The following is a 27702-nucleotide window of genomic DNA, read 5'->3' as shown; positions in this document are numbered from 1 at the left end:
GATCTTCATGGTTGATTTTATTGGCAGCATGGGAAGCTTATTTCTGTGCAAAGCAAGTTATTCTCAGCAGTTAACTTGTTCAGGCACCGCAGCAAGGTGGAGAATCTTATCTCTCTCTCTCTCTTTGTGTGTGTGTGTGTGGTATTCAAAGCACATCACTTCGCTTAATAACTTGCAGAGGCGTCCTAAGGAATCAGGGCCACTTAGCATTTCCACAGCACACCCCAGGAATGACATTCTCATTGCTTCCCACTGCTCCCCGAGGACCATCCATCACACTCAGGTGGTAGGGTTGGGTTGTTGGTTCGATGTCTGGCTCCTCCTGTCCATATGTCACAGTGTGTTTCAGAAGGATACTGAACTCCAACCTGCCCTGGATGAGTGTTTATGCATAGTGAGGGAAAACAAGAGTCTACAGCCACGCTAGCGGCTGTGAGGCTGTACCTATACAGATGATATGTCCTTATATCAAGAGTGATGTTTCCATAAGTCACCAATAATATTATCACATATATACATCCTCTGGATACATTTATAAAAATACCTTTAGTAAAATTTGTATATTTACATATATAAATGAATTATGAATTTTTATATGGTTTAACACGTTGCAAGTATATATGTGTTAACAATCTATATTTAATGTGTGTGTGTATTTATATATATATATGTGCAAATTTATTAAAACAATATAAAAACTCTGTATTTGACTGACTTTTGGACCCTTCTGTGTATAATATCAACATATATTGACAGGCATTGGGTTGGGTTGGATATATATTTACATAACATTCATCTACAATATAAGAATACATACATAAACATACAGTACATAGCCTATTTGTATGGGCTAGACATATATGTCAATATATGAAATCAAATTTCATAAAAATCTAAATCCAACAGTTGTTGCGACATTTCAATCAAAACCACAACAGTCAACATCAGGGGATCATGGAAGTCCACAGGTTTTGTCCTCTAGGCACTGTGAATATTTGCACCAAACTTCACAGCAGTTCTCAAGGACTGATGAGATATTTCAATCTGAACCAAAGTGATGGACTGACATTGCAATCCCTTAGAGACATGCCACTGGCATGAAGCAAAGCCAAGTCTCCTTGTACAAAAGCATCACCCGCACCAAAGGAATCTAATGTAGCTGTGTGTGTTGGCATGCAGGTGAGCCGATTATTATTACAAGCCATGTCATGAATTTCAGGGATAGACAGAGCTTTGTTAACGGAAGCTGAGAAATGTGGGTGTTGTGCTCTGAATGTCAGCCTTGGAGCCTAATTGGGAGGTTGTTAAGCTGCTGTGGAGCTGTCAAATGTCTACCAATTACTTGCGCTTCTTTGTAATCCTGCAAATCATTGTCTTATTTTAATTAATACTTTTTACACCAGCCAAAAGACAAGCACATTAACCTGGACCTGTATTGCCAATCCATTTGCAGTTTCCACTACGTTATTAACGTCAGGTGTATTTTAATGATTTTCCTTGTCTGTTTCACATTGTCTAGGATTCCTGAAAGTGGCCACCTCTTGTCGGCTTCCCCAAAGAAACAGAAGATTAGAGGAGGAAACACTGGAGGAGCACCGGGAGAGTTCAGACTATGTCAGCTAAAAGAACAACAACCCAATTGTTAGCAGAACAGAAACTGGAGCTCTTCGCATCATAATGTAGTTCTTCTGACTCCCTTCATGCAACATCTTAGTTGACTGTTTTTGACTGAGTCTAACTGAGGGATCAATGGAGCAGGTCGAGGAGGATTTGAACCTCTCCTTTCTGCTGGAACATGAGAGAGAGATGATCCTGAAGGTGCTGCAGAAAGACGAGAAACTGAGGAAGCGAGAGGAGAAGAGGATACGGTGAGGACTTCGTTATCATTTCAACAATTTCACATCTCACTCTGACGTTTCTTCATATCTCTTGATGTTCTCCCCTTTCTCTCGCACAGGAAGTTGAAGAATGAGCTGCTGGAGATCAAACGAAAGGGTTCCCGTCGGCCCCAGGAGTTGGGCGAGCGACAGTGCGCTCGCTGCCTGAGGGCTTTGGGCCTGATTTTTGACCGTGGAGATCTCTGCGAGGAGTGTCAGCTGCGGGTCTGCAGCAACTGTCGCGTTGCAACTCCCAACGGACGCCAGTGGAAGTGTAATGTTTGTGCCAAGATCTCGTAAGTGTGATGGTGCCTGCAGGGACTAGGACAGTGTTGAGTGTTTGGAAGAGAAATGGAGTCCAGATGGTTTAGATTAGATGGTTAATGACACCACATCTGTCTCCATTTGTCTGCAAGGGCCTCAGGTGTTTCAGTGCCGGGATCATCTCCAAAGCTTTAAGGAAAAATCCACCCTGACCAAAAAAAGAAAACCCCACTGCAACACTATCTGTCAGTGCTGTTTATACCGTTGGTTTTACAGCATCTTTTTACATTTACGTCCCCCATGCATTACGTGTGGTAATTAGTGAGGCCGAATGTATTTATTTTGTTTTGTTCAAAAGTAGAGTTAGCTTACATATTTGCTATTCAAGGACTGTAAATGCACGCACATGACATCATGCGTCACCTCTCTCAGTGGCTTGAAGTATTCAATATCCTTTTTCTCTGTCGAGGGTTGTTTTAGTAGTTGATGTAAATGTCACCTTGTTTTTTTTTTATATGATGACACATTGTTAAAAAGGTTAAGTAAAAAAATAACAGAAATAAATCTTGCAGCACTCTTGGCTTGTCCTCAAGGTACACTCGTCATTTTATTAAGAACACCTCGTTAAAACCAGTGCAGTCTAATCTAGCAGTCCTGCAGGAAATCAACAACTTCAATGAGGGTAAGCTAAAAAAAAAACAAAAAAAACAGGACCACCTCTCTGAATCATGCAATACGATTCAACAACACTACAAACTGCATCCTCCAAAATGATCATACAATTGAATCAACAACTCTCTAAAACAATTTCAATAAAAACTGAACATTATTACCTTCATGATGGTAAGATTTATTACAGGACTGTTGCATTAGACTGCATTACATTCACAAATAAGTAACGTGAGATATTTCCAGCTCTGCCACAATGGAAATTATTAAGAACCACCTACAACACTACTGGTAAACATGAGGGTTCGATGTCTGTTCTTCAGAATCAATTAGCGGTGGGGTTTTATTTCTAGTCTCTCAACACTCATAAATAACTGATCACTTATCGATTAATATCTAACAGCTTGAGTTGGCCTGATGTTTTGAGGAGCTGAATTGCCAGTAAGCCGTGGACTGTGTGTTTGCAGGGAGCTGAAGGTGGTGACAGGAGAGTGGTTCCTGGAGGAGCGGTCCAAACGCTTTGAGCAGAAAGTGCTGAGCAGTGATGTGATCAAACAGAACATCCTGAGCAGCCCGACCAGTGAGTCTGACCACTAATGTACTCAAAACTGTACAACTGTAAGCCAAACAGCAAACACAGAGCACATCATTAGGAACACCATACTAATACTGGGTAGGGCTTCCCTTCTCTCTTTCTGCTGCCACTTGATTGGCTGATTGGTAGTAGTGTGAGATATATGCTGATGGTGTTCATGGCTTTTTGTTTTTGATCACAAGCCACAGACAAAAAGTCTACAGAGACCCTTTCGACCCCCTCTGAGTCCGAGAGACCTGACACCCCGAGATCTCATAGGAGCGCAATACTCATCGCTATGGACGGTGCCAGGAGGAAAGGGTAAGTTGCGAAAAAAATGTTTATGTTCATGCGAATGCATATTTATTTTGAATTTAGCAGGACTTACTCACTGAATTGTTACATAACATGAACACATGAAATATGCATGATAGGAGAAAGTGCACAGGATAAAATCAGATCAAACCAAATTCAAAAGAAGTCTGCAGTGTGTTGAAAGGCTCACTCCAGCACAAAGGCATTAGAAAAGATCAAGTGGATGCTCATTTGATTTTTGAGACCCTGAATGCGTTTTAAAATACATTTGGCAAAGCAACACGGCAGTAATTGGATTGTGCTGGCTAACATCACTCCGCGTCTTGGCTGCACTCTAATGGTTCCTGAAGGCATCACAGCGTTTCAAACAAAGACGCCATATAGACAAAAAGCAGCCAGGCTCTGATAAACAATAGATGTTATTGCTACTCTGTTAACACAAAATTCAGCCACTTCAGTTTCAAAATCTCAGGGAGCTGCAATTATTTCATCAGAGCGGTGCCTGCTGAGCACACATTACATAACCCATCATTAAGAAGAAAACAGTAATTCAGACAGTTTTATTCAAATATTAATGAATAAATATAACATAAATATTACTACATTTTTACTGAATACGTGTTTTGTTTGCTGGAATGTTTGATATTGGAAATAGTGTCCCTGCATGGTGTGCATAATTTCATAACGTGGAAGCAAATCTGCATATGAACATAGATCAGATTTGTCAAACTTATAAACAACAGTGCTAGACAATCATGGGATTCATTAGCCAGAATTTTGACCATCAACTAAGTATGCTAGTGAACGTGTTTTTGGTTTGGATTCAATACAGCATGAAACAAATGCATGACAAGTGCAATAGAGACAAATCAAAACAAATTCCAAGACACAAGCTACACTTTCTGTGAGCTTAGTGTAGCTTGGTATACTGCTAAAATGTGCCAATTAGCACACAAAGTCCAAATAAAAACTTACCAAATTCATTACAATTCATCCTCCGGGCTCCATGGGTGTCTGTACCAAATGTCATGGCAATCCATCAAACAGTTGTCAAAACTTTTCACTAAAAACCAAACATCAGCCTCATGGTGGCGCTAGAGGAAAAGTCAGCGATCAACAAAGTCAGAAGGATTCTGGACCTGCATCAGCAGCCCTGATGCAGGTCCAGAATTTTTAATATCATATCATATAATGACCCATATCACCAAATTTCACTAAAGTTGGTGAAAAGCAGGACTGAAAACAACTTAATAATAATTAAACAATTAAATGTATCTACCAGGGTTTAAGTATACTAGGTAATATTTCCTCTGCAGGATGGAAACTGTAGAGCTGAGTGACCGAGATGATCCTGATAAAGCAGACGGATCAGAGAGACACGCTGCAATGACTCTGCATTAATAGACATGACCGCATATCTCCAATGCTCAGTAGATAACAGACTCCCTGTGTGTGTGTGTGTGTGTGTGTGTGTGTGTGTGCGTGTGCGCGCAGACGGATGAAGATGGATAAAAAAGGCAGCCGACCCACCTTGAAGCCAGAGAACGGAGTCGACAGCGTCAGTGTCAAATCTGTTTCGGATGGAGATGCTCAAAGCGTACGAAGTGTCCGCTCTGCTCCAAGTCCGCGTTCAAACAGGTGTCAGTCTTTATTTTTTTCAAAATGCAGTTACACAGTGCTTTGCTAAGATATAATAGAGAAAACTCTTACTCAGCATCATACATTACGTTTTTACCTTTTTAGATCCCCATTCAGCAGGTAGGGACAACAGCAGACACTGTCTCAAATCTCATTGTCGCAGCAGCGGTGCAGCCTCACATCAGTCTCTACTGTATTGAAACCTCAACATGTGAATAGAGACTTGATGTTGAAGGAACTCTGGGAGGTGCTGAATACATGTTGTGGATGGTGTTGAACTGGTCTCTTCCTGGTGTTCAGGGGAGGTGCGGTGGCCTTGGAGTCCTCTGGGATGCCCACAGTACCCAACAACCTGCGATCCCAAACTTTGGACAGATCATCCACTCCCAGCGACAACCGGAGGGTCAGGGTCAGCAACTGACACACACACACTCATGCTCACATAAACACACATACAGCTACACGCCGGAGGAAACTGTCTAGATTACAATGTTCTTTTAACAGTTTTTGGTGGGTGTATTTGTGTTTGCAAACAGCCCGATGGAGCGGAGAGCGTCGCCAGTTTGCACTCCAGTGACGGCACGCCTGAGCAGAAAGCTGCCGGCAATAACAGGAGGAACTCTGGCACTCCCACCATTTCTGTGTCAAGGGCCTCGGTCTCATCAGGTATCTCCATTACAACCCACTCCTCCTTTTTCTGTCTTGTTCCCCCCCGCCCCAAAACAGAAGTCACTTGACTCCTGCTGCCGTCATACAGCTTCACAGCTCACGCACAAACATTTCAATGAGTCACAGTTTGAAGATGCGTTCATGGCAGCAGGTTCATATCAGAGATGATGTTAGACAGTCTAATCAGGGCGATGCAGAAACACTCAGCTCCAACTCCTACTGCTAAGTATCTCGTAAAGGATGAAATGATGCCATACGCCAGATGTCACGTCTTTACCAATTACACTATTAACTCACGCTCCCCATCACCTTCTGCTGCTCTTCTTTATGTGTGGAACTCTCCCGCTTTTTGCTATGGTATAATCTCCTCCACTTTGTCTCTCTCCGTGCAAAACCTTTTATCTCCGTCAGTACCAGCTGCGAAGAGGTGTGTCAAGATTATAAAGTGGTTCCGATTAGTGTCGTTAGCTGGAAACTGCTGACAGACGACCTCCTCGACTTGCCCACAGATGTGTCCGACTACAAATTCACAACAGTATGAAGATGAAACCATTTTGTTTTGTAGCATTGTATTTCCAGTTTTAGCAAATATTTTAAGAATCTCAGCTTGTGCTTCACTTTATGGTTGATGTGCTCCAAAGACACAGTTTGTCCCTGGATGAGTCCTCTGATCTTCAGACTTATTGTTGTAAAACTCCCTCCTGCGGTTTTAAACCCAGTTTTGCCTCCTCAAAGCTCATTTACACTTTACCTCTATTGTTTTATTAATTTTATTCTATTTGGGGGCATTTTATGCTTTTATTTGCTGAAGACAGGCTTGGGGAAAGAGAGTAGGGAATGAGCAAATGTGATTACGCTCACTTTGTATGTGCCCTATCCTCACGGATATTACATCCCCCCACTTTTTTCTTTCTTTTTTGCTGGTGTATGTATTTTACACATTAAAAGGATTATTTTAGTATTTTTGGGAGCGTTAAATGAGAAGATGTCAAGCTCATGTCTGTGTTAACTATGGAGCTAGAGCAGGAGGCAATTATTTGCTTAACACATGGCTTAGCTTAAGACTGGAAGTGGGAAGAACAGTTACGGTTTATCTCCAAAGTTCAAATTTATGTCCTTGAGCTCTGACGCTTAATAATTAACATCTTATTTGTTTACACAAACAAATCAGATTTATCTTTTTTAAGCCTTTTTTAAAACCAAAAACACAAGAGCAAAAGTGTAAGGAATGGATTTAACTGTGAATTTATCTGCTGTAATGTAAAATGCAATCATTGGCACGTCTGGCTAACTCCCTTAAAATATCCCTGAAAACATACAAAATCCCAGAGTAATAGATTAAGGTGTTTTGTATGTAACTAGATATCTATTAATTTGTCTATCAATTTGAACAGTCTTTTATTATGAGGGGAAAACTGATCACGTCAGTCTCCAACTTGTAATTGTGACCCAGAGATGTCGGGAATCTCTGACTCAGATATCTCCAACTTCGTGGATATATCTGCAGTTCTTTTCACTGTTGACGTATCTGAAAGTGCAAAATAAAATCCAGTATACAATACAAATACAATACATTCAGATAATTTTATAGGATCTATGCACTGTTTGTTTGCATCTGGGTTCACTTGGTAGCGACAAGGTTAGCCCTGATGCTAACCTTGTAGTTACATCATATGAATTATTTAGCCACTGGGGGGGGGGGTTTGTTTACTGGTCTAGTGATTATGGGAAATTTTGTTTGTTCAAAGCAGCTAAAAAATTTTAAAAAACCCTATTACATTATATTATATTATATTATATTATATAGGATTATATAATATTCAGTCAACAATGAGATGATATGATAGACTCCCACCTTTGAGACTGCTTCTTGTGCCTTTGAGAGCTAATGTAAGACGTCAGGTTTTCTCACCAGCGATGTCACACATCAGTTGGATTTCCATCCAACTTGATCTTGATTTGTTCTGATGTCATCCAAACGCAGATAACGATAGCCTCGCAAGATTAAGGCGGCTGCAGTTTTTGGAGTCAGGCACCACAGCTGCCCTCCACTGACCGCAAGACCCCAGGGCATGATGGGAAACGTCTGACCTAAGAGCTGATTGGTTTAGATGTTGTATCAGCAACATGACATTTTGTTTAATTGGAGATAATTTAATTTGTGTGTGTGATTTAGGACCACGAAGGTTTACTCTCTGAACAGAATAAATGTTGTGTAGTCAGTGGCTCATTTATCAGTCAGAGAAGCTGCTTCAGTTTTTACTCCAGATAGATCTCATAGACTATGATAGTTGTAGTCTACAATATTAATATTACTTATTACTTAATTTTTTAAGAACCATGAGATGACATAAAACTTTGCTGACAAATGGGATGTGCAGATCCTTAGAAAAACATCTGATGTTAATTTTATGTTTCTTTAGTAATAAGGAGGTTAAACGGTAAACGCTGATCACAGAACACCCATGTAACTTTTTAATCGTCTATAATATAGGAGAATATGACTGAAGTAACAATTAGTGGAGGCTGAGTAGAAGCTAAATTTTTTTTAGCCTAATGAAATAGGTCCAAATGTCAAACACTTTGAGTTGCATTTCTTGCACATTTGTGGCAAAGTAAATTAAGTTCTCACCATCGCTCCTCTTCTTCCTCCTCCTCCTCCTCCTCCTCCTCTGCATCCCTTGTTTCCCTCTCCTCTCTCCCACACCAGATCACTGCCGCTCAGAGATGGACCTGTCAGCTCCTGGTTCTGAACCCAGTGACGACGCCTTCAGTCTCAGAAGCCGTTCGGTTCCCGGGCTCAATGAAACAGTAAGCACCATCAGTCCATCCTTTCCTCCTCTTTCAGCTATATCCCCCACACACTGGACACTTGTTTGATTTGTGCAGCAGCTTCACCGCAGATTCCAGTCACAGCAAAAGCTCAGAGTCTGAAATTTACACAGACTGAATTTTCAGTCTATACCCCTTTTTTTTAAATCCATACATCCACTGCACTATATCTTATGCCCATAACGAGCTCAGGGACTGTGGCTCAGTGTGATGCGTCAGATGTGGGGCTGAATGTTAATTTCACTTCAGAGCCCACTTCAAAGAGCATGACAAGCATCTAAACGGCTGTAGGCTGAATACAGGTGGAGGATGTGGCGGTCAGTATAGGGCTCGCTTTGTCTCTTGCGTTCATTTGCATTCAAAGCGCTTCACAGACACACGAGCACATTGGTCGTACTCATACACACAAACACACACACACACACACACACACAAGCACACACACACACGATTTTAAAAATAAAACTACTCCATTCATGCTCACAAGTTTACTGTAAACCCAGTGACACTGTGATTTTGCGTGTGACAAACAAGTAAACAAGTTACCACGCTCTGTCCTGACTTGTCTGATTGAATTTATGGAAGCTGGCTGCATCCACCCACACAGAGCCGCTGTGTAGAGGGGAGGAAAAAAAAATCCAAGTACAAAGTCCCAGATCCCGTTTCCCTTTTGATTAAATCTGAACGCTGTGGTCCACAGGAGTTTTCTGATGAGGATGGGGAGGAAGACATCGATGCCCTGATGTCGGCCCACAGCAAGCCTGCCAGCCGACGCCTCAGCAACGCAGTGTCAACGGTAACACCCATGTTAAACTAGCTACTACAAACACAGAAATAACAACAAGCAAAAAACCATTACGGGAAGCACTGTGCACCAACATGTACATGCTCACTTTATTTACACACGTATGCTCACCGTCACCTGATGCATGAGTCATGGCTGTAGGCTGTAGTGTTGACTGTGTAAACAGTCTGTGGGGCCAGGGGACAGCGTGTGTCACGAACACCTGCAGCACGGTGAACGCAGCGCGCTGAGGAAACCTGCTGCATTTACTTAAACTAACTTCACTTCTAGTATGATAATGTGAAGGATTACTACTTTGTTTATGGGAATAATGTGATTCGCATAAATGTGTTTTATGTAGCTTCATAAAGTGAATCGTATGTGTACATTTAATTTATCCTACCATGGGGTGTATTTATTCAAATGACCAAAAGACATATTTTGTGGATCTATATCTGTAGCTACAAAATACATTTAAACGTGTGTTTTGATTTTGTTTTTTTGTTTTTTTTATCAACAATGGATTACATGACAGTGTGAAATGTGAATCTCATGGGAGCTTTAAAATTTTAATAGCAAAATCTCTTTCCAGACACATTGTCCCTGTTGGATCATTTTCACTTTGAACTGTTTTTAAATTTCCCCGTTGCAGAGAAATAGCTCCTGTTAAATGGCTTGTTCTGTTGATTTTTTTACACTAACTGTTGAAATGTAACTTAAGATACAATATAATCCCATCAATGCCACAAATTGAATATAAATGTGCTGTACTGGGTTGGAGGCAGAAATTATGGAAAACATAGACACACAAAAACAAAAGCTGCCTTCATGGTTAAATTTGACACAGTCACAATATTAAACATGTAAACACTTACATGTGCGACCCCCCCACCCTAACAACTATGAAGCGCTTACTTCAGCAGAAAATTCAGTTATTCAAATGACCTGAATAATTGTCTTGCTTCGTGACTCATACCACCTTCAGCGGTCTGTGGTGCCTGCGAGAGTGTGAGTGTGTAATTTGAGAAGTGCGTAGGTAAACAGACAAGACAGACGTCTTGTCTGTCGCGTTTATTATGTCATCTCATAACAGCCATCACTGCGCTGCTGTTGGTAGTATGAATGGAAGTGGAAGGAGATGATGAGGGACATTATACAGATAGTTGAGTCTCTCATTGAATCAAGCTCTAATATACTCTGCCCACTATTACATGATTCACTTTATGGAGGGCTTTGGGTGGATAATGAAAGCACAACCGAGGCAGCGATAGTGCCGTTTATTTCATAGTGCAGGTTCCATTATCTGTTAGATAGTTTTTTTGGGGTTTTTTTTTTTTAGAGATGCCTTAATTTTTATTCTATTAATTCAGTTTTACTGGTGAATCAAAACTAGCAATAAAATGTATATTTTTGAATAATGATATGGGAGGAGTTGATGTGAGCTAACCGTCTCCAGCCATGCTAGCAGGTCTGAGAGGCTGCACTTAGACCATGTCCAATATCACTCTCTATTAACCACATGGAGTAGTATAGCTGTCCAACAATATTTCAGTGTCCATTTGCTGATTGCATATGATGCATTTTACAGATGTGAAAATGATCACTGTGTGGCTCTACAGCTGTCAGTGATGACACAAAATGATGATGATGCTTGAAATCTCAGTTTACTGCCCTTTACTGAGGGTCTATTATATCGGGCTCCCGGCTACAGTCCTCTGGGTCACGGTATCTCTTAAAGTTGTATGAAGGCAGCTGGACCTGCTTGAGGTTCTGAAAGACATTTTGCCATTCCTATTACTAGCCTGGTTCAAAATATAGATATATATATTTTAAAAGAATAAAAATATAGAGTAATTGATAGAAATACTAGACACCATAGAGGAACTACACATCGCTCTCGTTTTGACTCTTGCCCTGTGTGTGTGTGTGTGTGTGTCCAGTGTGTCCATGTTGATTTCACAGCCGATTCCAGATGAGTTGTAATCTCTGTGGTTTCATCTGATAATCACCATGGTAACCGTGTGTAATGTGGTTTCTGGCTGTGCTGCTGTAGACAGGGTTTCTGCAGCTCCTCCTCGGGGGCCGGGGGTCTGTGCTCGGGGGGTCTGCCTCTATCACTAACACATCAAAGAGCTCAGATCTCTCTCCTTCTTCTCTTTTTCCACCTTCCTTCCCCTGTCTTATCTCTCACCATCTCTTAAATGAATCGGCTGCTAGTCTTCCACTCCCGGCTCAGAGAGAAGGTGGGGGTACCTCAATATCCCTGACTCGGATGCTGAGACTGTGAGTCTCCTCTTCCACGTTTGTGCATGTATTTATATTCACCACTGCATTATAACCGTAGAGGTGCAATGGCGGAGCACAAATATTCAATAATATATCGTGATTCTTCAGTATGTGTTTGTGCCCATCATTGCCTTTTTCATGTGATTTTAGCTACATCTATTTCCATTAAGCCTAAGCCCTTCACATTAAAGTAGTCATTTATCACACTGGCTCCCTGCAGGAAATAAATGAGGTAGACTTTCCAGTAGAAGAAGCACAGTGTGGCTCAATTCTGCTTTCTTGACTTCTGTACTCCCTGGACAGGAATATTATTATCAGTGGATTATACCAGTTAAATCCTGTCCAGAGCCACAACAGACAAGTTTGCTTCCCAAGAAATGTTCCAGACATGATTACCTGCTGTGGTTGTAATGGTTTGGAGTCTTTTGTTCATGAAATAGATTTGGCAGAGGTAGAAAAATGTGGTCTAGTTTGTTGTGGAAGAATTTTTACTTTTTAATTTGGCAATCTATGAAACTCACGAGGTGCAGACACACAGGTTAAAACTCTCACTGTTTTACCAATATAGTGCATGCAAAGTTAACTTTCTGGGTGGAACTGGTAATAATAAGACAAGTTTTACTCTTTTTCTTCGTTTTTATTGTTTGTCACTTGTTTGCCTTTTGGGTTTTTCTTCATTTCTTCATCTATTCTTCTGATTATACACTAAATGCTCCATGTTCCTTTTCTCAAATCTGCCTATAATTTATTTTTACGGCTTGCAGTCAGAGCCGAGAGGAGTCTGCAATTAGCTCAGCAACAGAATAATCACCAACAGCAAGTCAATTCTCAAACACAAATGAGAAAAATTACATAGTTGCAGATTATCAGTTGAGAGCATTTGCTGTTTAGCTGTGTCTTTTGTCATGGTAAATTGAATATATTTTCAGGGTCAGACTAAAAAAAAAAGTAAAAATTTGACAACAACTTGAGCTTTAGAAAATTGTAACAGGCATTTTTCATAAATTTGACATTTCAAAGATTAATAGGTTGAGAGAATAATTGGCAGGTTCATCGACAAATGGGTTGATAAAAAGAAGAAAAAACACAGGGAAATCAGTGTCACTAATGTACTTTCATCCTTTCACTAATGCATTCACAATAGAAATACTGTATGCTTGCATCACGTAAGGGTAATAGCTGTATTTCACACCCGATCTGACATATTAAATACTTTTTCTTGTGCAGTTACCTTTTGAAACACTGTCACTCACTCCTGAAAAGGAGGCATAACAGAGGTTTCTCAGTTTCTCCGAATAATTTACATAAGTCATGACTGAAAATAATGTATTATTGCTTTCTGGGCCCAGAAACAAAGATAATACCTCAATTTCTGCACATAATAAAAACTGCAAACCTGTGATCTGCACAAAATAACAGCAACTCTTCCTACAGAAATGTTGGATTTTGGTCCAAAGTGCATGTTTATTTTTTTCTTTTACCTTTTATTTATCCAGTGAAGCTTCACTGAGGAGCAGTACTCTCTCTCAGGAAGGCCATGGTCACATCTCCCCTATATGTCCAGCAGGCCACTGAATCTTTTAAATCTTCAGTATACAACTTTCTGAGGATCCAGAACTACTGATGTAAAAATTTGCATTGGCGCAGGCTTTACTCTTAATCTTACTGTGTATTGCCACAGATTTTATTCCATTCAAATCCTGCAAATGTTTTATTTCTACCATATTGCATCACTTTGTCCACTTTACATGTTGTTTTCTTCAGCTTTCTCTCACCTCTTTGCTTTGCTTGTTCCTCATTTGTTGCTTTTCTTTCCTTACCTGTTCAACTCTCCTCTCCTGCTCTTCTCTTACAGAGTAGTATCAACAGCATGATGAGTATGTACAGTGAGACTGGTGACTATGGCAACGCCAGGGTGAGTGGTGAGATCCTGCTGAACATCAGCTACAGCTACAAAACTGGTGCTTTGAATGTCCTGGTCAAAGAGTGTCACAACCTGGCAACAGGAGATGAGAGGAGGCAACGCACGGACGCGTAAGAATGTGCATGCACGCGCACGCACGCACGCACACACACACACACACGCACGGTAATTAATTGGGGACAGGAACAATCTGCATAGGATCTCCTCCTGTGCAGCACGACTGAGTCACTGTTTCGTTTTCATGACAGTTATGTGAAGACTTACCTGCTGCCAGATATGTCACGACAGAGCAAGAGGAAGACGAGCATCAAGGCCAACACCATTAACCCTGTTTTCAATGAGAATCTGAGGGTAACTTTCAGTGTTTTTTCTACAAACTCTACACAGAGCTGAATTCAAAACTTTCATCGCTAAGCTCATTTTTTCTTGTGTAGTATGTGATCAGCCACTCGCAGCTGGAGACACGAACCCTGCAGATCTCTGTGTGGCACCACGACCGCTTCGGACACAACAGCTTCCTGGGAGAAGTGGAGCTGACCTTTGACACCTGGGAGTTTGACTCCCAGATAGAGGAGTGGTACGCTCTGCAGCCAAAGGTAGGAACCAGAATCAGCATGTACTCATGTTGTCTTCTTCTTCTGTGTTATATAAACACATACCAAGACAAGTGTTTGAGAGGATTGTGAATGGTGTTTATGTAGGTGGAGAACAGTATAGACTCCACAATGCAGTATAAGGGAGAACTGACGGTGGTGTTGAAGTATATACCTGCAGAGAAGAACCTCATGCTGCCTCTGGACCAAGTGCAAGGTACAATCATAACTGTGATAACCATTACATATTATGTTCCCACACATAGTGTATTAAACTGTGTCAGGATGCAAAATGAAATTTTTTAAATAAATAACACAAATCTGACATTACCTAAAGAGTAAAAACCTGATATTTTCCCCATTTATTTAAAGTTGTTCAAATGATCTTATTCCAAACTGTCTGAAATAATCCTCTTCATCATACTCTTTATCATGTTGTCCCAACACTTAATTGAAGCTATACAGTTGCCATAGACCCCTTCACGTTTTGCACATTTTGCTGTGTTGTAGATTTATTTCATTTTAAATTTTAAAAAATCAAAACCTGAAGTGGTCAGACCCTTACTTCACTACTTTGTAGAAGCCTCTCTGGCAGCAGTTACAGCTTGGGGTCTTCTTGGGTAAGGCTGTAAAAGCTTTGCACACCTGGATTTGAGCAGTTTATCCCATTCTTCATGGCAGATCCTCTCAAGCTCTGTCAGATTGGATGGGAAGTGTCTGAATTGCCATATCCAGGTCTCCCCTCAGATGTTTAAGGGGTTTAGGTCTGGGCTTTGGCTGGGCCACTCAAGGACAGTCAGAGACTTGTCCCGAAGCCACTCGAGTGCTGTCGTGGCTGTCGCCCCAGGCTCATGTCACGTGCACTCTGGAGCAGCTTTTCTTCAGAGCCCTTTAGTTGTCATGTGCCTTTTGACACAAAGCGGCTTCCATCTATCCATTCTACAATAATTACCTGATTGATGGAGTGCTGCTGAGATGGTCGTTCTTCTGGCAGGTTCTCCAATCGCTGGAAAGGACTTCTGAGGAGTGTGACCGTTGGGTTCTTGGTCACCTCCCTGACAAAGGCCCTTCTTGCCTGGTTACTTAGTTTGGGACCAGCAAAGGTGTCATAAGATAAATCTGAGAGGTTACGCTTTTTCATAGCCTCAATAATTGTTGAACTGAATGCTGTGATAGTGTCAGGATAGGAAAGCAAAAAACAATCTATGGACTTACCTGGTTAAATAAAAGCTGAAATAGTTGATCTTCCCAAGTGTTGTCTTAAAACTTGTATCCTCCTACATGAAGTTGTGATTGATTTTGTTTTTGATTCTGATTTACCCTTTTCAATATATTTCATTTTGGAATCAGTTTATCCATAACTTAATCACTCATATGCGGTTTGTTTACACCTGAATGTAGCACACTGTTTCATTGTTTAAAAAAATGTTACATACTCTGTACACGTGTGTCTGTGCATATAATTTCCACATGTAAAACACAAATAATTTTTTTCTTATTTTAATTAATGTCTGTTTGTTGTTCCTCTCTGTCTGCCCCTCCACCCCACCCCCCTCAGTGAAGAAAGGATTCCTGAAAAGCAAGAAGACGAGCAGCTTCACTCTGCCTAAAGGGGGCATGGTTGAGCTGCTAGTCAAAGGAGCCAAAAATCTCACCGCTGTCAAGTCCGGAGGCACTTCTGATCCTTTTGTAAAAGGGTGAGATGCTCCCTGATTGTTACATAACAAAAACAAAACCACAGCCTACATTTTGTGCAGTAAAATTGTTTGTTTGTTTTTTTGCCCCAGGTACCTTCTCCCTGATAGCAACAAGTCAACCAAGCACAAGACGGCGGTGGAGCGACGCACAGTGAACCCACAGTGGAACCACACCTTCACCTACTGCGGCCTGCAGCCAGGAGACCTCAACAACGTCTGCCTTGAGCTCACCGTGTGGGACAAGGAGGCCCTGGCCAGCAATGTCTTCCTGGGAGGAGTCAGGCTGGGAGCTGGCACAGGTGTGTGTAAGGTGGATTACTGGAAAAAGAAAAAAATATCTGGTTAGACTTTGTTAGTATGTGAGACATCCTCAAGCATTTTTTTTTCTCTTAAAAGGTCAGTGTCTCACACAGAATTTCAAATACGACGGTAAAACCTTTGAACTGTTCTCTGTGGACTAAAGAGCTTTACAGCAACTCTGAGGAGGTTGAATGCTGTATGTGTAATTTAAAAAGCAGGCTTTTATGGCTTCAAAATATCTTGGAAAGACCTAAATCACGGATATATATGCATATCAAACAAAAGTCCTGAATCTGTTAATCTTGTTTGTCTGGAAGCCAAAAATCTTTAGCTGCATAACTGAGAGCTAGTATTCTTCCTCTGGCTATTGATGTTGGCTGACTGAAAAATATTCAGAGGAAACAGCTTGTGTGAGAGCTGTGTGATTAGGAAGAAATGAAAAGTGAGGCCTATTTTCTCTTCTATTGTACATATTATGATTATTTAAGTGTCTGTTTTCCATAAAGTGGCTCAACAAAACCCTGAAGTATTCAGGCGTACAGATTAATTTGGTTCTTCAATTTCGAGTCACTTAACTTTCTCTCAAAATCCTGAAAAAAGGCAAGATTGACAATTTATTCCGATTTCTCCAATATTATACAGCGTGATGGAAAGTGACAAAGTATTTTTTCTCAATAACTTCTTCTTCTTCTTAAGTAAAATTTTGATATACTTAAACTAAACTTAAAGGAAACGGTTGACATTTTGGGAATTGTGTTAAAACACTTTCTTGCCAAGATTTGGACGAGAAGCTCAAAATTCACTTTTATGTTTGAACAATATGTATGATGCTGGAGCCAGCAGCCGCGTAGCTAAGCTTAAAGACAGGGGGAAACAGCTAACCTGTCCAAAAGTAACAAAATCTGAAGCTCAGTAATTAACACATCTCGTTTTTTATTCAGCACAAAAACTAAGCTCCTAAGCTAAATGCTGCCTTCAGCTTTATATTTCCCATACAGACAAGACGGTCTTCTCATCAAACTTGGGGCAAGAAAGTGAACAGCTGTATTTCCCAAAATGTGAAAACTGTTCCTTTAAATTAGTTTGTTTCCAAATCTTGGAGAAGAGGGCACGATGGCCTATTTAATTGGTACTTATTCAGGTTTCTCCACTGTTACAGAAATATCTGACAGATTTCAGTTCATCAAATAATAGTGTTGTCGTGTAAGAGTGTTTACCTCCTCAGGATTCTCTGGTACTTCCAACAAAGTAAAACAAATGTTTATGTCATTGTTTCCTCCCTGAAGGCAAAAGTTACGGGAACGAGGTAGATTGGATGGACTCATACGGGGAGGAACAGCGGCTGTGGCAACGCATGATTGAAAACCCAGAAGTCCCTCACGAGTGCACTCTGATGCTGCGATCCAGCATGCGCAAGTGTAACACATGAGCGGACCGAAGCACAAACAGAGAGGATAAAAGAGAATGACAGGGGGGAGAGGAGAAAGAGAAAGAAGTGGTGTGAGGAGAGAGCTGCAGAAGTGGAGACTCCGTCCTTCTCCCTACTTCTTTCCCTCCCCTGAGACGCCCTGTTCAGATCCCTTCTCCTGTCCAGAGCAGCCAGTCATGCCTTACACACTCATCTACATGTGCCCCTCTGCCATCCGAAGCATCTCGTCTTGACCAAGCACTGCTGTTTACTGCTGTATATGGAAAAAAAAAAAAACATGTTATATGTATGTAACTTACTGTACCTACCAAATAAGCACACAGTGACTCCTGATGTGTCTGTCCTCGTCTCTGTGATTCATGTACCAGAGTCATTTCTGCATGTAGTTACAGCTGATGGAGACCATTTGTAAGGCAGTACACAAGGCACTGATCAATAATGTAGAGACTTAGACATTCCCTTTATGAGCAACCAAGCTGCATCCTGCTCTGAAGCACACAATGATGCTGAGATTCATCCCCTCATAAACAGCTGTGTACAGAGGTGGAAAGTGACTAGTGTTAGTACTACTGTACCATCCTACTTGACTTAATTTTTACTCAAGCAGAGTGGTGGACCACTTAAATAAAATAGTAGCACGTTGAAAATTTCTCAGAGCACTTACACTCACTGCGAAATTTTTGTTTTTCGATTCATGAAGGAAAAGATTATCAAAGCAAAATGAAAGGAGTATCTAATTAGGAGAAGAAGCTAATTAAGCCTAAAGCTAAACTTCATCATACCAAACATTATACCTGCTTAGCATCAGCATGCTAGCATTGTCGTTGTGAGCAAGAACAAGTCCTTGAAAAAATGTACTTGCAACTACAAGAGTACTCCCAGTTAGTTACTTTCCACCCCTGGTTGTCTGCAAAAAAAAATCTGTGGCACAAAGTCTAGACAGATTACACAATTTAGACTACTTTCAATGTAAATTTACATAACACTGTATCAGTGTAATAATAGAAACTGCATGGTACTGTATTAGAGAAAACAGAGGTAGAAGAACAAAAGAAAGTTACCTAAAGCACTGATAATGACATCACTTTACACTCAGAAGAGGAACTCAACAGGAAGTGAGATTTTCAGTGTGTTCCCAGGAACCCTGAGGTGGGGGCTGTGTGTTATAGAGTGAGTCAGCACTGAGACGAGCTGCCGTCATCTCAAGTGAAGCCTAATGATGAGTCGTGACCGTCACCTTGTCCCTGTCACCCAGGGCTCCACGACCCACCATCCTGTGATGAATCACGCAGTTCACAAAAACGATTTTCAAGTTAAACCCCGTATGACCATTTCTCATGTGGAATGCCTGTCCTGTCCGCTTGTCTTTGGCAAACGCTCTGAACTCCCAGGGCAAAACAGTTTCACACTCCACAACTACAGTAATAATACATAGTGTGTGCAACATATTTTAGATGAGAGACTCGTGCAATACCTTATTACTGAAGAAACTCTTGATGTACAGCATGTACTATCTCTGTTGGTCTGGTTTCCAAGCATCAGATTCACTGTATCCAAGCCTATTTTGTCCCAAATGTGTAACAAGAATATTTTGAAATAAACACGTTTCCATAGACTGACTGACTTTGCTTTTTATTTTAATTGTTCATTTGTTCATTTATTTATATTAAATATTCATATGACTGATTAAGTGTTGTTTTGTAAGTGGGCAGCTGCAAAACTATTCTGAGGCTTTCTGACTGAAGGTTTGTAACAAATGACAAAAGTTAATAGGTTACATTGATAGAAAAAAAGTGGTAAATATTCACATTCGAAAAGCTGAAACCAGTAAATATTTGTCATATTTGCCTATAAAATGGCCAGTTGATGTATGATCAAAATACATGCTGAATAATTAATCAATCACTTTATTGCTTAGTTTTTTCCAGAAAAAAACAACCTCTAACAAAACTTCTTTGCCTACAGATTTCAAAACCTATCACTCAGGTTGTTCACAGGCTGAGTGCCTTTTATCACTGGCTTGTGTTACAGATCCAATCCAACCACTTTGAACGATGCTTACCAACGACTGCCAGGGAAACATCCAGGCCAAGAACATATAAAACCGAACATATAACATAAAAAGCCAAAGAAAACTTTTTAAACCATCTGTAAGAAGTTTGGACTATTGCAAACAATCACTCAAAGAAAAATTAATGAATATATAAAAAGCTTGGGTGTTGCATCCTGATTTGTATCCATGCTTCAGACCTGATAAGATTAAAACGGTTTTACTTTTTATTGATTCATGACCAAACCATGTAACCCATAGTTGATCTTAGCTCCATATACTGCTGCTCTTCTGCAAGAGTGTCTGAAGTTTGTTCTTTGGCACATTTAAATATTTGCATGCCTTTTCTTTTAACCTCGCAACCATCAAAGCTAACAATTATGATTAATGTAGGAAGGTCTGTCCGACACACTATGCTCAAACAAAGAGCATGACTCCATTACAGAGAGCAGGGTGTTTATTATACAGCGGAAAAACATAATTATCTCACAAGAGGCTCCACTGGGTTTTTGGACTGGTGAGAGAAAAAAAAAGTCTACAGGAATGCTAACATCTCTGTGAGGCTATAATTAGTCACAGTGGTGCTTAAGATAATGCTTATGCAGCTTGGCAATATGCTCCAAAGATGCTGTTTACCATGTTCAACGTGGTAGTTTAGCATTTGTTTTATACCTTACTATACTATGACATTTTAACACCTTGCTATACTTTGAAGTTTTTTGACATTTTTATCCCTTTCTATACTATGACAATTTTATGCCTTACTATAACTATGACGTTCTTCGCGGTTGTTATAATTCACTGCGCTATGACGTTTTTTTGACCCTTTTATGCCATACAGTGCTATGACATTTTTTGACATTTTTATAACTTCGTATACTATGACATTTTCATGCCTAATTGTATATTAACGATTTTATGCCTTACTATGACATTTTTTTACCTTTTTATACCCCAATACTCTATGACCTTTGTGGAAGTTTTTATACCTTATTGTATGTTTATGATTTTATGCCTTACTATATACTATGACATTTTCAGACGTTTTTATGCCTTACTATACTACTATGTTTTTTGACGTTTTCATGCCTAATTCTATATTAACGATTTTATGCCTTACTATACTGAAATTTTTTGACCTTTTTATGCCTTACTGTACTTAACTTTTTTTTAATGTTTTTATGCCTTACTATACTGACATTATTTTACCTTTTATGCTTATTACATTATGAAGGTTTTTTTGGGGGGGGGTTTTCCTTACTATACTGTGACGTTTTTTGAAGTTTTAATGCCTAATTGTATATTAACAATTTTATGCCTTACTATACTATGACATTTTTTGACGTTTTCATGCCTTATTATAGTATGACGTTTTTTGACTTTTTTTGTCTTACTATACTATGACATTTTTTGACTTTTTTTGCCTTACTATACTATGACATTTTTTGCCCTTTTTATACCTTAATGTACTATGCCGTTTTTTTTAAATATTTTTATGCCTTATTGTATATTAACAATTTTATGCCTTACTATTTTATGACATTTTATGACATTTTTATGTCTTACTATACTATGACATTTTTTGCCTTTTTTTGCCTTACTATACTATGACATTTTTTGACGTTTTCATGCCTTATTGTAAATTAACGATTTAATGCCTTACTACACTATGACATTTTTTGTCCTTTTTATACCTTAATATACTAGGCCGTTTTTTTGACCTTTTTATGCCTTATTGTATATTAACAATTTTATGCCTTACTATATTATGACGTTTATTGCCTTTTTTTTTGCCTTACTATACTATGACATTTTCAGACTTTTTTATGCCTTACTATACTATGACGTTTTTTGACATTTTTTTTGCCTTACTATACTATGATGTTTTTTGGAGTTTTTTCGCCTTACTATATACTATGATGTTTTTTGATGTTTTTATGCCTTATTTTATATTAATGATTTTATTCCTTACTATACTATGACATTTTTTGACGTTTTCATGCCTTACTATAGTATGACGTTTTCTGACTTTTTTTGGCTTACTATACTATGACATTTTTTGACTTTTTTATGCCTTACTATTTTATGACATTTTATGACATTTTTTGACCTTTTTATGCCTTACTATACTATGACGTTTTTTAGGGGTTTTTCGCCTTACTATACTATGACGATTTTTGACATTTTCATGCCTTATTGTAAATTAATAGTTTTATGCCTTATTAAACTATGACATTTTCAGACTTTTTTATGCCTTACTATACTATGACGTTATTTGTTATGTCTTTATTTTATATTAATGATTTTATTCCTTACTAAACTATAACTTTTTTGACCTTTTTATGCCTTACTATACTATGACATTTTTTGACGTTTTCATGCCTTACTATACTATGACATTTTTTGACCTTTTTTTGTCTTACTATACTATGACATTTTTTTGATGTTTTCATGCCTTAATATACTATGACATGTTTTGAATTTTATTGTCTTACTATACTATGACTTTTTTTGACGTTTTTATGCCTTATTGTAAATTAACGATTTTATGCCTTACTACACTATAACTTTTTTTGCCCTTTTTATACCTCAATATAATATGCCGTTTTTTAACGTTTTTAAGCCTTATTGTATATTAACAATTTTATGCCTTACTACACTATAAGGTTTTTTTAACTTTTTTTTGCCTTACTATACTATGATGTTTTTTGGGGATTTTTCGCCTTACTATACTATGATGTTTTTTGATGTTTTTATACCCTATTGTATATTAATGATTTTATTCCTTACTATACTATGACATTTTTTTAGGTTTTTATGCCTTAATGTACTATGATATTTTTTGACTTTTTTTGTCTTAATGTAAAGTAACGATTTTATGCCTTACTATACTATGACATTTTCTGACGTTTTTATGCCTTGCTATTCTATGACATTTTTTGCCCTTTTTATACCTTGATATACTGTGCCATTTTTTTTTACGTTTTTATGCCTTATTGTATATTAACAATTTTTGACTTTTTTTGTCTTACTATACTATGACGTTTTTTCACATTTTTTTGTCTTACTATACTATGACATTTTTTGACCTTTTTTTGTCTTTTTTTGTCTGTTTTCATGCCTTAATGTACTATGACATGTTTTGAACGTTTTTATGCCTTATTTTATATTAACAATTTTATGCCTTACTATACTATAACGTTTTTTTTACTTTTTTTTGCCTTACTATACTATGATGTTTTTTGGGGATTTTTCGCCTTACTATACTATGATGTTTTTTGACGTTTTTATACCCTATTGTATATTAATGATTTTATTCCTTACTATACTATGACGTTTTTTCGCCTTACTATACTATGACATTTTTTTAGGTTTTTATGCCTTAATGTACTATGACATTTTTTTAGGTTTTTATGCCTTAATGTACTATGACATTTTTTGACTTTTTTTGTCTTAATGTAAAGTAACGATTTTATGCCTTACTATACTATGACATTTTCTGACGTTTTTATGCCTTGCTATACTATGACTTTTTTTTACGTTTTTATGCCTTATTGTAGATTAATGATTTTATTCCTTACTATACTATGATGTTTTTTGGGGATTTTTCACCTTACTATACTATGATGTTTTTTGACGTTTTTAATACCTTATTGTTTATTAATGATTTTATTCCTTATTATACTATAACATTTTTTGACGTTTTTGTCTCACTATACTGTCATTTTTTTTACTTTTTTTGCCTTACTATACTATGATATTTTTTGATGTTATCATGCCTTATTGTATATTAACAATTTTATGCCTTACTATACTATGACTTTTTTTGACTTTTTTATGCCTTACTATACTATGACGTTTTTTGACTTTTTTTTGCCTTACTTTACTATGATGTTTTTTGGGTTTTTTCGCCTTACTATACTATCACGTTTTTTGATGTTTTTATGCCTTATTTTATATTAATGATTTTATTCCTTACTATACTAAGACATTTTTTGACATTTTCATGCCTTACTATACGATGACGTTTTTTGGGTTTTTTCGCCTTACTATACTATGACGTTTTTTGACTTTTTTTTGCCTTACTATACTATGACGTTTTTTGACTTTTTTTTTGCCTTACTATACTATGATGTTTTTTGGGGTTTTTTCACATCATATACTATGACATTTTCAGACTTTTTTATGCCTTTCTATTATATGAAATTTTTTTGATGTTTTCATGCCTTACTATAGTATGACTTTTTTTTACTTTTTTTGTCTTATTATACTATGACATTTTTTTTATGTTTTCATGCCTTAATGTAAAGTAACGATTTTATGCCTTACTATACTATGACATTTTCAGACGTTTTTATGCCTTACTATACTATGACTTTTTTTGACGTTTTCATGCCTTACTATACTATATCGTTTTTTTATCTTTTTATACACCAATACTCTATGACCTTTTTTGACGTTTTTATGCCTTATTGTAAATTAACGATTTTATGCCTTACTACACTATAACTTTTTTTGCCCTTTTTATACCTCAATATACTATGCCGTTTTTTTAACGTTTTTATGCCTTATTTTATATTAACAATTTTATGCCTTACTATACTATAACGTTTTTTTTACTTTTTTTTGCCTTACTATACTATGATGTTTTTTGGGGATTTTTCACCTTACTATACTATGATGTTTTTTGACGTTTTTAATACCTTATTGTTTATTAATGATTTTATTCCTTATTATACTATAACATTTTTTGACGTTTTTGTCTTACTATACTGTCATTTTTTTTACTTTTTTTGCCTTACTATACTATGATATTTTTTGATGTTATCATGCCTTATTGTATATTAACAATTTTATGCCTTACTATACTATGACTTTTTTTGACTTTTTTTTTGCCTTACTATACTATGACGTTTTTTAGGGTTTTTTCGTCTTACTATACTATGACGTTTTTTGACATTTTCATGCCTTATTGTAAATTAATAGTTTTATGTCTTATTAAACTATGCCATTTTCAGACTTTTTTATGCCTTACTATACTATGACGTTTTTTGACTTTTTTTTTGCCCTTTTTATGCCTTACTTTACTATGATGTTTTTTGGGTTTTTTCGCCTTACTATACTATCACGTTTTTTGATGTTTTTATGCCTTATTTTATATTAATGATTTTATTCCTTACTATACTAAGACATTTTTTGACATTTTCATGCCTTACTATACTATGACATTTTCAGACGTTTTTATGCCTTACTATACTATGACTTTTTTTGACGTTTTCATGCCTTACTATACTATATCGTTTTTTTACCTTTTTATACACCAATACTCTATGACCTTTTTTGACATTTTTATGCCTTATTATATATTTATGATTTTATGTTTTACTATACTATTACATTTTCAAAAAATTTTATGCCTAACTATACTATAACGTTTTTTGAGGTTTTTTTGCCTCACTATACTATGACTTTTTTAGACGTTTGCATGCCTTATTAAACTATGACATTTTCAGACTTTTTTATGCCTTACTATACTATGATGTTTTTTGACGTTTTTATGCCTTATTGTATATTAATGATTTTATTCCTTACTATACTATGACATTTTTTAACGTTTTTATGCCTTATTGTAAATTAACAATTTTATGCCTTACTACACTATAACTTTTTTTTACCTTTTTATGCCTTAATATACTATGCCGGTTTTTAACGTTTTTATGCCTTATTGTATATTAACAATTTTATTCCTTACTATACTATGACATTTTTTGACTTTTTTTTGCCTTACTATACTATGACGTTTTTTCGCCTTACTATACTATAACATTTTTTTTACATTTTCATGGCTTATTGTAAGTTAACAGTTTTATGCCTTATTAAACTATGACATTTTCAGACTTTTTTATGCCTTACTATACTATGACGTTTTTTGACTTTTTTTTGCCTTACTATACTATGACGTTTTTTGACTTTTTTTTTGCCTTACTATACTATGATGTTTTTTGGGGTTTTTTCACCTCATATACTATGACATTTTTTGACGTTTTTATGCCTTACTATACTATGACATTTTTTGACGTTTTCATGCCTCATTGTAGATTAACGATTTTATGCCTTACTACACTATAACTTTTTTTGCCCTTTTTATGCCTTACTATACTATGCCGTTTTTTAAAAATTTTTATGCTTTATTGTATATTAACAATTTTATGCCTTACTATACTATGATGTTTTTTGGGTATTTTCGCCCTACTATACTATAACGTTTTTTGACATTTTCATGGCTTATTGTATATTAACAATTTTATGCCTTATTAAACTATGACATTTTCAGACTTTTTTATGCCTTACTATACTATGACGTTTTTTGACTTTTTTTTTGCCTTACTATACTATGATGTTTTTTGGGGTTTTTTCGCCTTACTATATACTATGATGTTTTTTGACATTTTTATGCCTTATTTTATATTAATGATTTTATTCCTTACTATACTATGACATTTTTTGACTTTTTTTGTCTTAATGTAAAGTAACGATTTTATGCCTTACTATACTATGACATTTTCAATTGTTTTTATGCCTTACTATACTATGACTTTTTTTGACGTTTTTATGCCTTATTGTAAATTAATGATTTTATGCCTTACTATACTATGACCTTTTTTTTACTTTTTTTGCCTTACTATACTATGATGTTTTTTGACGTTTTTATGCCTTATTGTATATTAGTGATTTTATTCCTTACTATAAGATGACATTTTTTGACGTTTTCATGCCTTACTATAGTATGATGTTTTCTGACTTTTTTTGGCTTACTATACTATGACGTTTTTTAGGGGTTTCTAGCCTTACTATACTATGACGTTTTTTAGGGGTTTCTCGCCTTATTTTAAATTAATAGTTTTATGCCTTATTAAACTATGACATTTTCAGACTTTTTTATGCCTTACTATACTATGACGTTTTTTGACTTTTCTTGCCTTGCTATACTATGATGTTTTTGGCGTTTTTTCGCCTTACTATACTATGACGTTTTTTGACGTTTTTATGCCTTATTGTAAATTAACGATTTTATGCCTTACTAAACTATAACTTTTTTGACCTTTTTATGCCTTATTGTAAATTAATGATTTTATGCCTTACTATACTATGACGATTTTTGACATTTTCATGCCTTATTGTTTATTAATGATTTTATTCCTTACTATACTATGACTTTTTTTGACGTTTTTATGCCTTATTGTAAATTAATGATTTTATGCCTTACTATACTATGACCTTTTTTTTACTTTTTTTTGCCTTACTATACTATGATGTTTTTTGACGTTTTTATGCCTTATTGTATATTAGTGATTTTATTCCTTACTATAAGATGACATTTTTTGACGTTTTCATGCCTTACTATAGTATGATGTTTTCTGACTTTTTTTGGCTTACTATACTATGACATTTTTTGACTTTTTTTGTCTTACTATACTATGACGTTTTTTAGGGTTTTCATGCCTTAATGTACTATGACATGTTTTGAATTTTATTGTCTTAATGTAAAGTAACGATTTTATGCCTTACTATACTATGACATTTTCTGAAGTTTTTATGCCTTGCTATTCTATGACATTTTTTGCCCTTTTTATACCTTAATATACTGTACCATTTTTTTTTACGTTTTTTATGCCTTATTGTATATTAAAAATTTTTTGACTTTTTTTGTCTTACTATACTATGACGTTTTTTCACATTTTTTTGTCTTACTATACTATGACATTTTTTGACCTTTTTTTGTCTTACTATACTATGACAT

General features: G+C 36.9%; 1 protein-coding gene across 3 annotated transcripts in view; it reads left to right on the top strand.

The window, feature by feature from the left end:
- The window catches only part of sytl5 (synaptotagmin-like 5), a 40018-nt gene extending 20552 nt beyond the window's left edge, over positions 1-19466 (top strand). Inside the window, exons 2-18 of one of the 3 annotated variants that reach the window (XM_056388679.1) lie at positions 1520-1868; positions 1958-2173; positions 3278-3390; positions 3588-3705; positions 5194-5337; positions 5638-5740; positions 5874-6003; positions 8717-8817; positions 9539-9634; positions 11840-11905; positions 13764-13942; positions 14081-14183; positions 14267-14428; positions 14534-14642; positions 15984-16122; positions 16213-16421; positions 17709-19466. In XM_056388679.1, coding sequence (XP_056244654.1) covers positions 1750-1868; positions 1958-2173; positions 3278-3390; positions 3588-3705; positions 5194-5337; positions 5638-5740; positions 5874-6003; positions 8717-8817; positions 9539-9634; positions 11840-11905; positions 13764-13942; positions 14081-14183; positions 14267-14428; positions 14534-14642; positions 15984-16122; positions 16213-16421; positions 17709-17851 — 2250 coding nt within the window. In that variant the 5' untranslated portion in view covers positions 1520-1749 and the 3' untranslated portion in view covers positions 17852-19466. Of the gene's footprint in view, positions 1-1519; positions 1869-1957; positions 2174-3277; positions 3391-3587; positions 3706-5193; positions 5338-5637; positions 5747-5873; positions 6004-8716; positions 8818-9538; positions 9635-11839; positions 11906-13763; positions 13943-14080; positions 14184-14266; positions 14429-14533; positions 14643-15983; positions 16123-16212; positions 16422-17708 lie in introns of all 3 variants that reach the window. The other 2 variants (XM_056388678.1, XM_056388680.1) reach the window with 2 other exon arrangements.
- Positions 19467-27702: the final 8236 nt, after the last annotated feature.

The sequence above is a fragment of the Seriola aureovittata genome, chromosome 11 (assembly GCF_021018895.1).
Source record: "Seriola aureovittata isolate HTS-2021-v1 ecotype China chromosome 11, ASM2101889v1, whole genome shotgun sequence".
Classification (NCBI taxonomy): Eukaryota; Metazoa; Chordata; class Actinopteri; order Carangiformes; family Carangidae; genus Seriola; species Seriola aureovittata.
Note: the sequence above shows the minus strand (reverse complement) of the source record. Positions and strands in the feature narration are given on the sequence as shown.